General features: G+C 50.8%; 1 protein-coding gene and 1 non-coding gene across 2 annotated transcripts in view; both read left to right on the top strand.

The window, feature by feature from the left end:
* Positions 1-15,990, top strand: part of Fbxw8 (F-box and WD repeat domain containing 8) — a 97,178-nt gene that overhangs the window by 5,735 nt on the left and 75,453 nt on the right. Inside the window, exon 2 of the mRNA XM_021186721.2 lies at positions 7,810-7,914. Within this exon, the coding sequence (XP_021042380.1) occupies positions 7,810-7,914 (105 nt within the window). The remainder of the gene's footprint in view (positions 1-7,809; positions 7,915-15,990) is intronic.
* Positions 1,734-1,840, top strand: LOC115063106. Its single transcript, XR_003842986.1, has one exon. It is a non-coding gene; the product is annotated as a U6 spliceosomal RNA (small nuclear RNA).

Raw genomic sequence — 15,990 nt, 5'->3', positions numbered from 1 at the left:
CTTCTTCTTCTTCTTCTTTTTATGTTTTCGAGACAGGGTTTCTCTGTGTAGCCCTGGCTGTCCTGGAACTCACTCTGTAGATCAGGCTGGCCTTGAACTCAGAAATCGCCTGCCTCTGCCTCCTGAGTGCTGGGATTCAAGGCGTGCGCCACCACGCCCGGCTGCAGCCTTGCCTTCTTACAAGAAGCTTTTCATAGCAGCTCTTGGCCAGCTTGCTTATGGGAGTGGCTGGTGAATACCCATACTGGCAGTTGGCAGGTTTGGGTTGGCCAATGCAAGGGATGGTAGGCCCTGGTTCAAATCCCAGAGGCAGTAGTTACTGTCTTTCATGCCCCCCTCCAAAACCAGATTCCTTGTGGACAGTGGTGGCATTTCGGTTATGCTAATGCCATCTTCTCTAGTGTAGGTTTGTGATGACCAATTGCTTGGTGGAATTGTGTTTAAGTGGTTGATCACATCTGACCCACAAAGACAAAGATGCCCAGCTCAAACTGGCCTAAAAACACCCACTGGGTTCTGTGGACACATGGTTTTTGATCCATGGAAGGGTCCAGGAGGTGGTGCTCGCTCTGGGCAGTGGTGTCACTCAGCTGGGACCTTGTGCCCCAGTCCTGCTTGTCTGCTGGCTTTCCCCATGGGAGGTTGTCCCTGCTGCCTCTCTTCAGGAGAGGACTGCTAGCAGCTGCAGATGGACCTTCTTCCAGCGCAGCAGTACTGGGAGAGCACAGCATCTGTTCTGGGTTCTCATTGGTCCAGACTGGGTCATCTGAACAGTACTGGGAGAGCACAGCATCTGTCCTGGGTTCTCATTGGTCCAGACTGGGTCATCTGTGTACTCTCGAGCCAGTTACTGATTGAACTTGGTCCAGATCTGTGTTCGTCCAGCCGGTATGTCCTCACTGTTGAGCTAGAGCTGGAGAGTCAGCAGTGTCCAGCGTGGACTCTACTCTGGCCTCTCCAGCTTCTCGACTGTTAGAATACTGTTAGTGGAAGTAAGCGAGCCCTGGTGGGCTCTGGATCTGCTCAACTCAGACCCCACCGCTGGCTAGCTGCGTCTCGTGGTGTGCTTAACTCATTCGACAACTAAGCTGGAGTGACTGACTCCCCTGCCTCTGATGTCTTTTACCTTCCTATTAAGGCTCAGTTTAATTCCATATACTGTGTTAGCTCCAATTCCCCCAGTCTAATTAAAATGTTCTTTTTTTTTTCTTTTCTTTTTTTTTTTTTTTTAAAGATTTATTTATTTATTTTATGTATATGAGTATACTGTAGCTGTACAGGTGGTTGTGAGCATTCGTGTGGTTGCTGGGGATTGTATTTTAGGACTTTCTGCTTGCTCCAGTTGCTCCAGCCCAAAGATTTATTTATTATATCTAAGTACACTGTAGCCATCTTCAGACACACCAGAAGAGGGCATCAGATCTCATTATGGGTGGTTGTGAGCCACCATGTGGTTGCTGGGATTTGAACTCAGCACCTTCAGAAGATCAGTCAGTGCTCTTAACCTCTGAGCCATCTCTCCAGCCCACTAAAATGTTCTTATCAATTGCGCTGGACAGTGGTGGCACACACCTTTAATCCCAGCACTTGGGAAGCAGAGACAGGTGGATTTCTGAGTTCGAGGCCAGCCTGGTCTACAAAGTGAGTTCCAGGACTGCCACGGCTATACAGAGAAACCCTGTCTCAAAAGAAAAAAAACAAAACAAAACAAAAACAAAAAAATGTTACTCTGTGTGCTCGCGTTGGCAGCACATGGAGTGAAGCTGGTGCGATACAGAGAAGATTAGCATGGCCCCTAGATTGGGTTAGAAATGTTGCACTTGAAGAAAAAAGTGCATTTCATTGAGCTGTGATATAGCTACACATTTTTCTCATAGCTGAAATGTGAAGAAAAAGGATACACGATTAGAGAGACATGGAGAGACCAAGATGATTATCCCACATTACTCTCACCATTATTACTAGAAATTACTGTCCCAGAGAGAATATCGTGTACAGTGCTGGGAACTAAGACCCAGGTTTTTTCCTCAGTTCAAAAATTCTGTTAAATCTTTGCTTTGATTTTAAAATCAAAATAAGTATGTTTATGCTTTTATTCTGGGATGAAATAAAGGAATTAGTATAAAAAAGTTATTCATGAACTATCAGGCCTTTGCTTGGGGGCTTTTTTCCATGATCTGTGTGTGTATTTATTAAAACAAATTTGAATGTCTTTACTGGAAGGTTCTGCTCCTTGAAGAAGTATGGGCTTTGTCCATCTGTCCACCTGTCTGTCCATCTGTCCATCCCACCCACCCACCTACTCACCCATCCACCCACCCATCCTCCCTGTCCTTGGTCCACACTATTCATTAAGTGGCTTGTTAGCACCAGGCATTGTTCTAAGCTCTGAGGATACAGCAGTGAACGAGACAAAGTCTGACCTATTTGCATGGATTCTTGCCGGGCAAACAAGAGCCCTGGAGAGGATTAACCCTAGGCAGAGTGAAGAGTGTCTTCAAGGAGAGGCCGCTCAGTCTTAGCTAGTGCTGCAGGGTTTTCTGGAAGGCCGAGGGGCTTGCAGAGGAAAGGGAGAGGGGCTGGCAGAGTCTCTGGTGCCAGTGGCTTCATGGTTATGCAAGCTGAGTGGTCACATGGGTCATACCCTGCACTTAGTTTAATGCTTGCAATTGTTATTTATTTTAAATGATGTATGTATCTATATGTCAGTCTGTGCACGGTGCCAGGAGAGTCATCGCATGCCCTAGAGTTGGAGTTGAGGGGTTGTGAGCTATGTGACAATAGGTGCTAGGGATTGCAGGAGCAGTGACTGCTCTTAACCACCAAGTCACCTCTCCAGCCCCTGCAATTCTATTATTATTATTCCCTTAATTTGCTGCCCTGCAGTTGTTAAAGTTCTCTTGTCTTAGGAACCCTAACACACTTACTCTCACCGAGCAAGCTCCACAACATCTCAGACGGTGGACTGTGCTGTCACTTACCAAACAATGTCCAAGCATGGTCCAGCACTTCCTGAACTGAACCCTCTTCCTGTGCCCCTGCAGGCATCTCTTCTGCCTTCTTTCCAGCCCAGATCCCGAATCTCCGATCCCAGCTTTGACTCAGCTGGGCTCTGAAAGCAGAGGCTGGCCTGTGTGCCACAGAGATTTTTTTCATCACCACGCCCAGCCTCCTGGGAGTCCTCAGGTTCACAGCTGCCCTTCCTGCCTCCCTTCTGCTGACCCTGGGATGGAGAGACCTGCTGTGTGCATGGCTTACCTCCACCCCACATACTGCACAGTCCGACCACTGGACTGGATGGCATCCAGTCTCACTTGTGGCTTGAGAAAATAAGCTGGGAGACCCGGGAAAGGCTCAAACACTCTCAAAGTATCTCATGTATTTGGAAAAAGCAGCAGATACTTCCTGGGAAATTACCAGCAGGTGAGGAATGAGAGTGAACCTCACAGTTTTGAAACCAGTTCTAAATAAATCTATCATAGGCATCTCCCAGGCATGGGCAGTGTGCAAGGCACTGGGGAGGTCCCCTTCTGTCGGTGGCAGTTGTTTCCGTGGGCAGTCCACGGCTTCATTGACTACTTCTGCTCTTGTTGCTGGGTTTGGGATTCTGTTCGATGTGAAGAGATAAATCAGCTTTTTGTGCCCTGCTTAGGAACTTAACCTCTCTTCATAGCAAGAGAAAGGATTCCTAAGCTCTAAATAGCTGACTTACTAATGAGGCCTGGGTACCTTGGGGACCATCTCCTGTATTTATTCTGTTTTATATGCGATGACTTATCTCCATAAAAGATTTACCTCTTTCAATATAGAGGCCGTTTCTCATACATCTGCTAATAGCGCCTCCCTTCCCCCACACTAGGCATGTCCCTGAAGTCACAATGTTTTACACATACATTAATTTAAGCTGGGTGGTGCCTCCTGTACTGATACCTAGGGACCTGAGAAGAACAGAAAGTCTGTGGAGTTAGCTCCCACGCAGCCTCTGTTGGTATCTTGATGCACCCTGACATTCCTCTTTGCTTGTGCAGGGAAGGTATTTCAAGACAGAATGGGTGCCGATTTTGAGAGTGTTTGAGCCTTTCCCCGGTCTCCCAGCTTATTTTCTCAAGCCACAAGTGAAACCGGATGCCATCCATCCCTGCAGTGGGACTGTGCAGTGTGAGGGCTTGAGATAAGCTGTGCAGACAGCAGGTCTCTCCGTCCCAGGGACAGCAGAAGCGGCCCGGCCGGCCGGCAGATCTGTTTAAGCACCGTCTCGAGAGAGCGCCCGAGTGGCGGTTGCACAGAAATATCTGTTGGGAAGTGCATCTTGGAGTCGGGTTCTCCCCGCGCCCATTTGGTCTTAGTGGTTATAGTTACCCCTCTTCTGCTGGAAAGGGGGGGCAGATTTGGTTTCTAACACGGTGGTACAGAGGCTGTCCTTTTATGGAGTTAGGCTTATAGTAGAATGTGAGGACATCAGCCTCTCTGGGGACAGATCCTGTCACAGTTGTCTCAGCGCTTTTTTGGAGTGAGGCCAATAGACTTGGGAAAATCCAGTATGCACCGACCTTAGCCGTAACACAGCCCCTTTGTGTGATTCCTCTCCGGATTTTTCTATCTGCCCATGATTTAGGGCCATGGTTCTCAACATGTAACTCGAACAAAGCATCCCCGAGAAAGAGCTGTGAGCCCTGCCCATCGAATTTGGGGGCACCAGTTCTAGGAGGTGCCCTGGACATGAAAACAGTGCCATGTGTGATTTCAGTGTCAGACTGGGAGTCACTGAGAGGCAGAGACATATTCTTGGCACCATGGTGAAAGCCATAAAGCCACATCCTCACCAGCAAGGTGCTTTCTTTTGTCTAGAGCTTGAGTTTGGAGAGCTACGCTGTCCCTTGTCAGCTGATGTTCTTACAATATCGCATTGCCTTTAATATTTCTGTGCTGTTCTTTCCTGAGACTGTCCGTGTTGTCTGTCACTGGGTTGTCCTGGCAATGTGCGCCAGGTGTCTAGGTGGCAGCCTGACAGCATCCTTGGTCTCAAGGGCTTTCTTCACACACAAATACAAGCAGTGTCTGCAGGGAGGAATGGCTTTGTGTCATCATAGGACACTTCTGCAGCAGCTAAGTATTTGGAGTGGTTGCTGAGCTATAGCTTGGGTCAGGGTGGCATCAGGTCTGGCCACAGGGTTGATCAAACTTGTAATGAAGTCTCTGGTAAGGCGTTTCCCATGTGGACAGACACCACAACATGCTAAAGCTTATGGGCCAGGCACTTACCTGTTTCCTCTGTTGAGGACAGAATAGCATCTCTTTCTTCACCTGCATGCTCGTATACCACCTCAGTGGGTATCGCAAGGAGGTCTCTCTGCAGTTGTGCACTAAGAACCCTTGGGGTTGCCTGTGCTCTGCACAGGACCACATGGGCTCACTGGTTGACTGGGGGAAAGTCGGATTTAGTGGAGTCAGCTCTCAGGTGTAGACTCACATAGGGCTTTAGTGGGTTGGCCACTCAGGTCAGGAGTGAGGCCTTGTCCTCAGTGCAGCCTCTTGGAGGGGATGGCACTTTGGTGAGGCAGTCCCTCTGGCCAGAGGCAGCATCACTCAGCAGTTAGTGTGTGACATGAGCTGTTGGTGCCTCTTTGGTGGCTGCTGGCCTCCTTTTCCCTCCTGCCATTCCCTAACCAGTGGCAGAACAGGGAAGCTCAGCCTCCTGGAAGTAGGGGAGGGACTTAGTCTGTTCGGAAGTGACATTGTCATTATTGTAGAGTTTAGAGGCAATCCTAAGAGTGCGGATTTAAAAGGAAAAGATGGCTCTGCAGTGTCGTTTACATTCTTACAGTTCACCTAGAAACAGTGGCTGGCCTCCAGATCTTACAAATGGCCCAGCACAGAGTCTGTCTAGCTGTTGGTGTGGTGACCCTAACAGTGCCGGTGGTCCCTGCATCCTGGGCTTCATCCTTTTCCCCAGCAGCCCTTCCGAGCAGTTAGGTGCCTTCCGAGTTGCCGATGCTGCTTTGTGCGTCATGTGGACCCTCCCCTGTGTGGACTTAGCCCCACTTTCTAGTTCTCTTGTCACTGCTGGGAGTGTCTGCTTACTGTGGGTAAGGTAAGGGGCAGCGAGTCACCAGCAGCAGGCTTAAGGGTGATGGGGAGGCCTATAGCATGAGGAAGAGGAAGGAGCTGGCACCCCAGGCTCCGCAGGCCCTTCACAGCAGGACTGCCTTCCATGTTGAACGTGGGAAATAAATAGGCATTTGTTGGGGGACTGTGGCTTCTGCCCAGAGGCAAAGCAAAAGATGGCATTTCGCATGCATTTCAAGGCCAGTTTGTAGTGTGGCCCACTGTAAGGAAGCCCGCAGCTTGATAGAGCATGCCTCACCATATCTCGTCCTGTCTTGCTTAGCCTCACCCTGCTTTAGCTCTGGCTGTGTGAGGATAAAGAGACTTTCTTGTTTCTTTACCATGTGGACAGACACAGTAATGTAGAGGAAAAGGCAGGAGGCCATCTGGGTGGCTTTGTGAGTAATAGCCTCTTAGCTGGCGTTTGCCTGCTAGGTCACAGACCAGCAGTGACTCCCACAGGGGCTTGAGGTGTCTCCAGTTGCATCTGGTTGTCTGTGGTACTCTTTATGGGTGAGTTAAGGTGGCCATTAGGCAAGGACCTTGCCCGATGTGAGTCCTGGCAACTGTTTTCTTAGGCGGGACCCATGTCTTCCAATTATCCTTGCAGATCTTTTCCTGTTTTTCTGCACAGCCAGCATCCTTCCAGTGAGTGAACATTCTGTTCCTCCTTTGTCCACAGAGACCTGTCAGTATCCTTTCCCGGGAGAGCCTTTTGGCCTATGTGCTTAGCCTGTTTTTGCAGCCAAACACGCTGTTTCCTCTGAGGCCCCAGATTCTCCTTCAATGCTGAGACTCCTAGATGAGTAACATGACTCGCCAGGTTCTTTACACTCAGTCTCGGGGGAGTCCGACCGGTGCTCGCACTCCTTAGTTCAGTGGAGACTGTTTTCTGAAGTGGCCACCTCGCAGTGTAGAAACTTGTAGTGAGCGGTGAGTTAGCAACTTGCCTCCAGCCTTCAAGTCAGTGATGCCGGCCAGAGCTTATTAAACATGAGCTTCCTTCTCTGGCTTAGTTTGTTGGGACAAAGGGCTCGCTCTGCAGCTGAGAAGCAATGCCCCGATGGCTGGCAGGTGGACCTGGGGGTATTCATGTCACATTTGGCCTTTGCCCATCCCTCTTGGTTTTCTCTGTATGCTGGGATCCGCTAGACCTTATCTTTCAGCCGAAGCTCTTCCCTCGTCTCTGATTGCTTACCTAGGACAGGCGGGCTCTCGTTGCTGTGCATCACTAAACAACACTGGGGAACAGCTTTGTTTGTCCTGGCTAGCTCAGGTTAACCAGCAGGAGCTCCTCTCCGCCCTGCTCTGTCCCCACAAGAACATGTTAGGGACCTGGTCAGTACTTCTCCACCCCGGGGGGGAGGAAGCTTGGCTGGCCTTCGGGAAGCAGGCCAGCTTTCTTGGACAGTTGGTGCCTCAGCTTCTTTCCTTAGAAGTCATTCTGCCATACCTTTGCACCCATTCACCCAATCCCACAGTGTCTGTGCTTCTCCTGGAGCATCATGGGAAACAGTCGCATGGATTTCATTTCATAGTGACTGAAAGGAGGGTGGATGTGGGGGGCCGGAGACCCCATTTCTTCAGGTTCTCCCTGTAACAGCCTCAGCTGTGGCCACCAGTAAGAGTGTCCAGTGATGGAAAGGCCTAGAAACGCAGCCTGTTCTCAGCCTCACCTTGAATGACTTCCTTCTTTCTCCACAGAACGAGATGGATGATGTGCCCTTCTTTGATGTCCATCTGCCTTATGAACTGGCCATCAATATATTCCAGTATCTGAACAGAAGAGAGCTGGGGCTGTGTGCTCAGGTAAGCTCTTATCACATGTGGCCCAGGGTCCCCAGAGAACTGGGGCTGTGTGCTCAGGTAAGCTCTTATCACATGTGGCCCAGGGTCCCCAGAGAACTGGGGCTATGTGCTCAGGTAAGCTCTTGTTGCACGTGGCCCAGGTCTCCATCTCTGACCCAGCTAGGGAGCCCCATGAACAATGGATCTGCAGAATCACACAGTTGACAGATCTGACAGAAGCAAGCATGGCTGCTTCCTTAAGGGAAGGATGTTGGGAGCTCCAGGCTCCCGTTCCACAGTCCCACTTGATTCCCCTTCTGGTGGCCGTCTTCTGTACCAAGGCTGAGTTATGGCTGACATCCTGGGCTCTGCCTGCAGCAATCTAGCCTGTGTTAATATATCGCATGTGCTAGTACAAAGATGTAGCCCTTAAATCAGACTAGTCATTAAGGTGGCAGCTGAGGGTCAGCCCAGGGACAGGTTGGTGAAGTCATGTTTTAGACAGATAGTTTAAATTACCCTTTAAATAGCAGAACCCGCTCCTGAGAAGGGACTGTGGTGACTGAGAAGGGACACAGTGGGGGAACTGCCCAGGAAGGAGCGTTGTTCCCGTCATGCTGACTCTGAGCGTAGGCCCGTGGAGTGGACCATGGGCTAGCCTGGTTGTGTGTACGGTGTTGTGGGAACTCTTTCCCTGGGGAGACATAAACACAAATCAGGGCACTAATGACAAGCCAAAGTACAATTGCACCAGAGTGTTGCCCAGGGAGCCTGTGAGTCTACTGGGCTTCCTTACAGAGCATGAGTGAGGTAGACCTGTAAGGTATAAGGGACCCCAGAGTGGCCACCCCCAGAAAGCCTCACCTTAGCATGGATGTGCACCCCAGCTGCATTGGTGGAGCCCCACTTCAGTTGATCTCATAGTTCACACTCCAGTTCCCTGGAGACTTCCTGTGGGGCAGAATTACATACTCATGGCTGGGAGGACCATGGGGAGCTGGACTCTACAGTGAGGGCCTACTGACCGTCCCCACCCCACTGTCTCTGAGGGAGGGCAGTAGGTTGAGTCTGGCCCCTGCCAGTGGTCACAGCTGCCCTGATGATGGTGACAGTGGTCAGCTTAGTGGGCAGTGCTCTGCAACAGGATACCATGGAGGGCTGAGGGCTGCAGTGGTTCATATTTTTGACTAGGTACGCCCTAGGGAGTCTGGGGCTTATGCCCTTAAAATTGCTCTCATCTTTTTGGCCATAAGCATGTAATAAAATCACCTTTTTTCCTTTTAGTTTTTTTTCGTTGTTGTTGTTGTTTTTTTTAGTTGTCAAAATCTGTATGTCCATTAAATCTGAGTGAGTATTCGAGGCCTGATCCCTAGTGTCACCACCAGAAAGAGAAACAGAGTTGCATTGAGCTAATGATGTAACTCCGTGTTAGACTGCTTGCTTGGCAGGAGGCTCTGGGTTTCAATCCATCAGTGCAAAAATACAAATCATTCAGTGGGCATCTGTGTGGGGTCAGTATGACTAGCATGGAAGTCAAGGAGTGTGTCACATCTCAGCGGATACAGAACAAGCACTCGGTACACTTCAGCATCCTTGTTCACAGTAAACACCACCCAGAAGTACCTGCTTCATCCATCACTTGGAGATGCTGAGCAAGCGCCTTTGGTGTGTGATCGCAGCAGTGTGGTTAAGTGGAGAGGCCAGCACGTGTTCTTGCTGCCGTGGGTCCATAGGAAAGGAAGTCAGGGAAACCATGACACTCAGGGTGTGGACGGAAGAGTGAAGAGCACCTGTGAGGTCGTCTCTCCTCCTGAGAACTTGTTTTCCAGCTCACCCATTGGCTCTGCTCCCAAGAGTGGAGAACGAGGGCAGAGCGAGATGAGCCTGGTGCCAGGGCCGGAGCCCTGGACCCTTCTTGCCAGCTCTGTCCTGCACGGTTGGCACGGATGCTCTGATCTGCTTTCTTGGTCGTGGGAGCCTGTTGAAGGAACAGCGCTTTCATATCGATGCTCTGTTCTCCCATTTTATGGAGAGCCGGACTCTGCCTTTCTGTCCAAAGAGTTTATCAGGGCACGATAGGGTCAGGTGGGAGGGGGCCCCTGCGGTAGAGTGGGGCTGCACTTCAGGATTGATGGGCTCTGCTGGGCAGTAATCCTGCAGGCGTGAATTACTAGTGTGCAGCACACTAGTCTAGATCTCACTAACGCTTCCCATTGTGTGTGCATGTGTGAGTCACTGTGTGTGTGTGTGTGTGTGTGTGTGTGTGTGTGTGTGTGTGTGTGTGTGTCAGGGTGGGTACCGTGGAAGTGTGGAAGCTGTTCTTACCCAGAGCCACCTCATGGCCCAGTTGGCTGTGATGGGTAACTGAGCTTTAACAGTCTTTCATGAAGACAGCAGTGGACAGCCCGTAGTCAGGAGCATTGGCTTGGTTTCTGTCATCGTTAAAATAAACTACAAAGTAATAAAAATAAGCAGTGTTTTCATTTGTTCTTGTGGTGTGCTTGCTTTTGCAGCAGGGAGAAAGCCCTTCTGTTGAATGGGGACCTGCCTCTTTATGGACTCCCTCTGTGCTCTCTCTCTCTCTCTCTCTCTCTCTCTCTCTCTCTCTCTCTCTCTCTCTCTTGTCTTAGGCACCTTGGGACATTAGCGAAATGAGACCATTTTGTGTAGAGTTGGCACCCTGAACTAGCTTGTGCTTGTGGAGAAACTGGTTGCTTAGCTCTTCATGCCAAGCTGCTCTTGGGCTAACTGTGAGGAGGCCTCAGAGATGTCAGGTCCGCCTTCTGGTGAGGCTTTGCTTCCCCCTGCGTCTCTTCTCTCTGCTTTCTGGGTCCCATGCTTTCAGCACCAAAGTACTTCCCCTCAGCTGGCAGCTGCATACTGACGTACCCTCCACCGTTGCCAGCAGCTGACCCCTGGGCGCTGGTGTGTGGGCACTGTTTCTGCTGGGAGGGCTTCATCCTGAAGGCCATGGGAGTGGCAGGACCTTTAGGAAGCATGCTACCATCTGATAGCTCTAACACTTGGCTGTTTGTAATCTTGTGTCCATTCTTTTTCGTGCCTACAGGAGTCCTAGCATTTTAAAGGTAATATTTCACCATGCATATTGAGACGTTTGCTAATTTTAGAATTACAAAATCGTTTCATTTCTATGAGAAAACTAACTGCTGTTGTATAGCAACATGGGTAATTCTGAAGAGGAATGGTTTCAGGGGTTTACTCCCTTCTCCTCCCTGGCTGTCCTGGAACTCCCTCTGTAGACCAGGCTGTCCTCAAACTCAGAGATCTGCCTGTTTCTGCTTCCTGAGTGCTGGGATTAAAGGCGTGTGCCACCATGTCCAATTCAGCATTCTCTTCAGTTTTCTGATTTATTCTGTGTGTGAGTGTCCTGGCTGCATGCTTTCATATGTAGCACTTGCGTGCCTAGCGCCTGCTGAGGTCAGAGGTATCATGGATGGCTATAAGCCATCAAGTGGGCACTGGGAACAGAGACCTGGTCCTTTGCAAAAACAACAAGTGTTCCCAACGGCTGAGCCATTTCTCCGGCCTCCTCCAACATTCTTTTTTATAATGTGAAAGTAATTCCAAGTCTACAGGAAGCAGCAGGCAGGCAGGCAGGCAGGCAGTGGCATGTGTCTGTGTGTCTGTCTGTTCCTCCCTTGCATGATCCCTCACGTGCCCAGCAGCAGCAGTGTTGAGGATGCTGACGCGGGTTCTCCATCGTGTCTTCTTGGATTTCCCTGCTCTCCTGTGCTCTGCTCTGTATTCCTAGTTCCACTGCTTGTTACCATGGGTGTAGACGTGAGTGGTCCCCACCACTGCCATCATACACAGGGCCCACCAAAGGGGTTTCTGTATCCTTCACAGCCACACCGACCTCACTGCCTCTTTTCCACCCCTAGCCCCAGCAGCCCCTTGTAGCCTTTGGTCAAATGTTACAGCTGTGTGTATCTCTGAATGTGTAGTTTTAGTGATAGAGTTACATACACAGTAATGTCACAGTTTTCAAGTAAAGGGCAGGAAGTTGCACATGAAGATTCAAGGCACGGTGGTACATACCTGTAATCCCAGCACTTGGGAAGCTGAGGCAGGAAGCCCGTGTAGTTTGAAGACCAGTCTGGGCTACATAGTTAGACTCCGTCTTCAAGCCAGTAAAGGGAAGGGAAGATGCAGCAGTGAACCAGTGAGCAAGAGGCAGGCAGGACCAAGGCAAGCTAGCAATTCTGGAGCAGAAGCCCAGGGTGTCACAGCCAGGCTGTCGGCTGTCGTGGACATGTAGTCATGAGCTGGCCAGACGGCCACATCAGATTGTGGGTGTTCTTAGTGCAGCTCTGATCTTGAAGTCTGCAAGCCACCGATCCATCACCAAGTAAGGCCAAGCAGTCTCGCGCACCATGACGCCATAGGCTGACGCCACAGGCTCCGATCCCAGCAGCTCTGGTGGCAAGAGCCTCTTCTAGTCCCTGGCTTCTGTGGCTGTCTTTACACAGCGGCTTAGAGAAAGGTGGACCCACTCCAGGAGGGTCCGGAGCTGCAGGAAACAGAATCAGTGGACTGAGTGGTGGCTACTGGAAAGCCTGCCTACTGTTGGCTGTACCAGCACGCAGGAAATCTTTATGACTGAAACATTAGAAGGAGAATGTAGAAGGCAGGGGAAAGTCAGAGCCTCCTGGGCACAGTGCACGACAGGGCTGTAGGTTCATAAAAACAAATCAGTTTGTCCCCTTTGTCTGAAAGCTGGAGTTTTGAGGAGTTGAACTCACCCTTTCCTCTCATTCAGAGGGCTCACTGAGGGCCAAGTGCTCTTCCTGTGATAGCAAGTGCCGGAGTGAAGAACTTGCTTTGCACGGCATCAGACCCGTGGATGAGCACCTCCTAAGCAGGGTGGAGCTGGTAGAGAACAGAGAGGGGCCTTACAGTGAGGAGGGGAGGGGAGGGGAGGGGAGGGGAAGCCGTGGAGACTTCCTGAGGCAGGGCCTCCTGTGGATGCCGAGTGGCAGGAGAGTCAAAATGGCTGGGCTGTGGTGTGTGCACAGTGGCTGGCTAATGTTTTCCTCTTACAAAGACATCACTGGGGCCCTGGACCTGTGTCCTGGTAAGAGGCCTTTGCAGATGGGGCCCGATAGGGTCCTGATGAGAAAGTGGCCACGGGTACCTGGATGGGCAGGCTAGTGTAGGTGAAAGGCAAGCTGGGGATGGGTACCATTCAGTCTGGTAGAGGAAAGGGCATGTGGTCCAGTGAGAGTACACAGTACGAGTGGGTAGTCTGTACTGCCTGGGGGCTGAGTGAAGGAATGGTTAGTTAGGACGGCTGGGAGCATGGGTGCCATTTCCTGGGGAGCAAGTTTGTGGACGACCTGGAGTCGGGTGAGGCTGCCATTGAGTCCCCAGTTGAACCCTGGGTGCTCTCAGCATATCAGCAGTGTTAAAGCCAGAGACCAAGAGAAGGGACATGGCGAAGTGAGTATCAGGAGGGTGCTTGAGATGAGGAAGCGTGGGCTCATCTGTGAAGCAGGAAGAAGACAGCAGTTCAGTTGCCTTTCTTGTCCCTGTCACCAAATGCCTGACAAGTCACCTAGGGAGAAAGTGTTGACTTTCGCTTACAGCATGAGGGGACAGACCCTGGTTGCAGAGTAGGCATGACTAAAGGTGGCCCTGTGGCAGCAGGAGCAGAGAGGGCAGGAAAAGGGCTGGGCTGTAAACCCCAAGGCTCTTCCTACTTCTAGCTATATCCCACATCCTAAAGCTTCTTCGCCTTCCAAAACAGCTGCTCCCCACCAGCTGGGGCCCACATAAGCCTGGCACGAGGGCATGGAGGCTTTCAGGCCAGCAGAAGGGACTAAAGGTATAAGTGCTGCTGTTTGCCATGTGGGTCAGGACCCCAAAATGACCAGAGGCATTGGCCCCCTTGAGGGTGACCTCGGTGTGTTGGGGTCAGGAGCCCACGGGTAGGTAGCCAAGAGAAGGAGTGCACAGAACGGCCCTGCTCCATGGTGCCTGCCCAGGTGGGGAGAGCCATGCTCCCTGCCTACTGGTAAGCCGAGTCCAGGCACAGCGAATACAGCCAGGTTTTTAGCCAAGGACTTTTTTTTTTTCTCAATGTGGTAATTCACAGTGGTGCTATAAAGCAAAATGCTGGAGCCACTTTTATTAGCAAGTTCTTGCAGCTGAGGCTCACTCAGTGGGGCTTTGAGCTGGGTATTCCAACCCTAGGCTATTAAAGACCATTAGACCTTTGGAAATTCAGGCTTGTAAAGTTGCTGGATTGTGGTATAAGAAATCAAAACCATTAGAAAGGCTTTTCTTTGGTGGGACCCTTTCAGATTCATTTGTGAAGGTTTAACTGTGTCCTTCTGTTTCCTGAGTTAAATCCTTTAAAGACTGTCTCTCGTTTTCTTCTTTAAAAGGATGAAGCCCCCTGTTTTGTACATGACGGCTCTGTTGGTGCGCGTCTCTCTGTAATCCCTGCTTGTAGGTGTGGTCGAGACCATTGTGGAGGTCAGCTGTAACCTCTCTCATAAATCCTCCAAGAGATGTGAATGTGTGCATCTAGAATTTAGGCTTGATTCTGAATATTTATCTAGCAGAATATAGTCACAAAGCATCCTTATGTTCTTAGTTTCTGTGCCATCACTGCTGATGGACCTAGTACAGCATGGTGTTTTTCTTGGAGATGGCTATAAAAGTCTGCTGTGGCTTCCAGAACCCTTCAGGTTCCCGTGGCTGCTTCAGACTGTCTCACATAACCAGTTCTCCCCTTTGCAGTCTCTGTGCCCCAGGTCCCGATGCTCCAGAGACACTGGGGCCTCTGAGGAGGAGGAGTGTGACCTGGTTGCTGATTTTCAAGGGTCTCCCCAGGCAGGCAGCACACGGTTGCAGAAGGCCCAGTTTGGGCAGCTAGAGATAGGAGAGTGTGTGTGTGTGTGTGTGTGTGTGTGTGTGTTGTATGGGGGGAGTTGCCGCCTCAGGTTAAGCTGCAGAGGAGCTGGGGCTGAGGCAGCCGGGCGTGGGAAACTCAGCCTCCTGTGCCTTTCTCTAAGAGATACACAACGTCAGACTACTGAGGCCCAGCAAAAGAATTAGTTGCTCAAACCAGACTTTTCTTAACTCATTTCACTGTGGGATGGATCTCTCCTCAGAAACCAACACTCCAAGAAGCCCTGCTTTGTGCTATGCCTGTCAGCCTGGGAGTGCGTGTGTGGGGACGCGCTGCGCCTCTGTCTCTGAGTGTCTGTGGCTTGTTACAGTAGTTGCAAGCATTTGCTGCTCTTGACTTCATGAGACCCTGAGTTCTAGAAGCCTGAAGGGAACACCTTCCACTCTGGAGTTGAGTGTGGCTACTCTGCGACTGCCTCTGCTTCCTTCTCTCCCTCATGTTCAGCCTCATCCTGGCATGGACAGAGAACAGACATTGCTTTGGTAGAGTCATGGGTAGGCTCAGCTGTGGACCACACAAGCCAGAAATAAAACCACAGTGTTCTGTCAAGTACAACCTGGGGGCTCCACTTTCCTGGGTCTCTTCCTGCTCTTTCCAGCCTGACCGCGTGTGCTCAGATGAGGGTTTATGTGGGCCCTATGGCTGAGGTGGCCTGACAATGCGGTTAAGGGGATTTGTGACTGATGGTGTGGCTGTGTCAGCATGGGTTGTGTAATGGATTCACGGCAGCTGTGGGCTAGGGTCCGTGGTTTGTCTTCAGCCCCATCTTGGTTAGCTCCCCCTCCCTTTCATCCTTTCCTTTTAAAAGACAGACACAAAGACCCATGGTTCACATTTTCCCAGTGACTGATGGATGTGAGAAATAGCTATTTCTGTGGAGGACACGAGTGGGGCTCATGTTATCTGAGGAGCGTGGACAGTGGGCAGGGGGTGGTATTTAATATAGGCAGGGTATTCAGAAATGTAGAGATTTAGGCCTGGAACGACAGGGTTATGGAAGTGAGAGGTGGGACTTTGTGTATGTGAGGGATGAGGTGCACATTGCACACGGGTACATGTGGAGCCAGCATGGGGTCACGCCTCAGGTGCTGTCTCCATCCACGCTGTTTAGCTCCCCCTCCCCCTTTTCCCTCCCCTCCCCTCTCCTCCCCTCTCTTTTC

Source organism: Mus pahari, chromosome 23, assembly GCF_900095145.1.
Source record: "Mus pahari chromosome 23, PAHARI_EIJ_v1.1, whole genome shotgun sequence".
NCBI lineage: Eukaryota > Metazoa > Chordata > Mammalia > Rodentia > Muridae > Mus > Mus pahari.
This window is presented reverse-complemented; position numbering and strand designations above follow the sequence as displayed.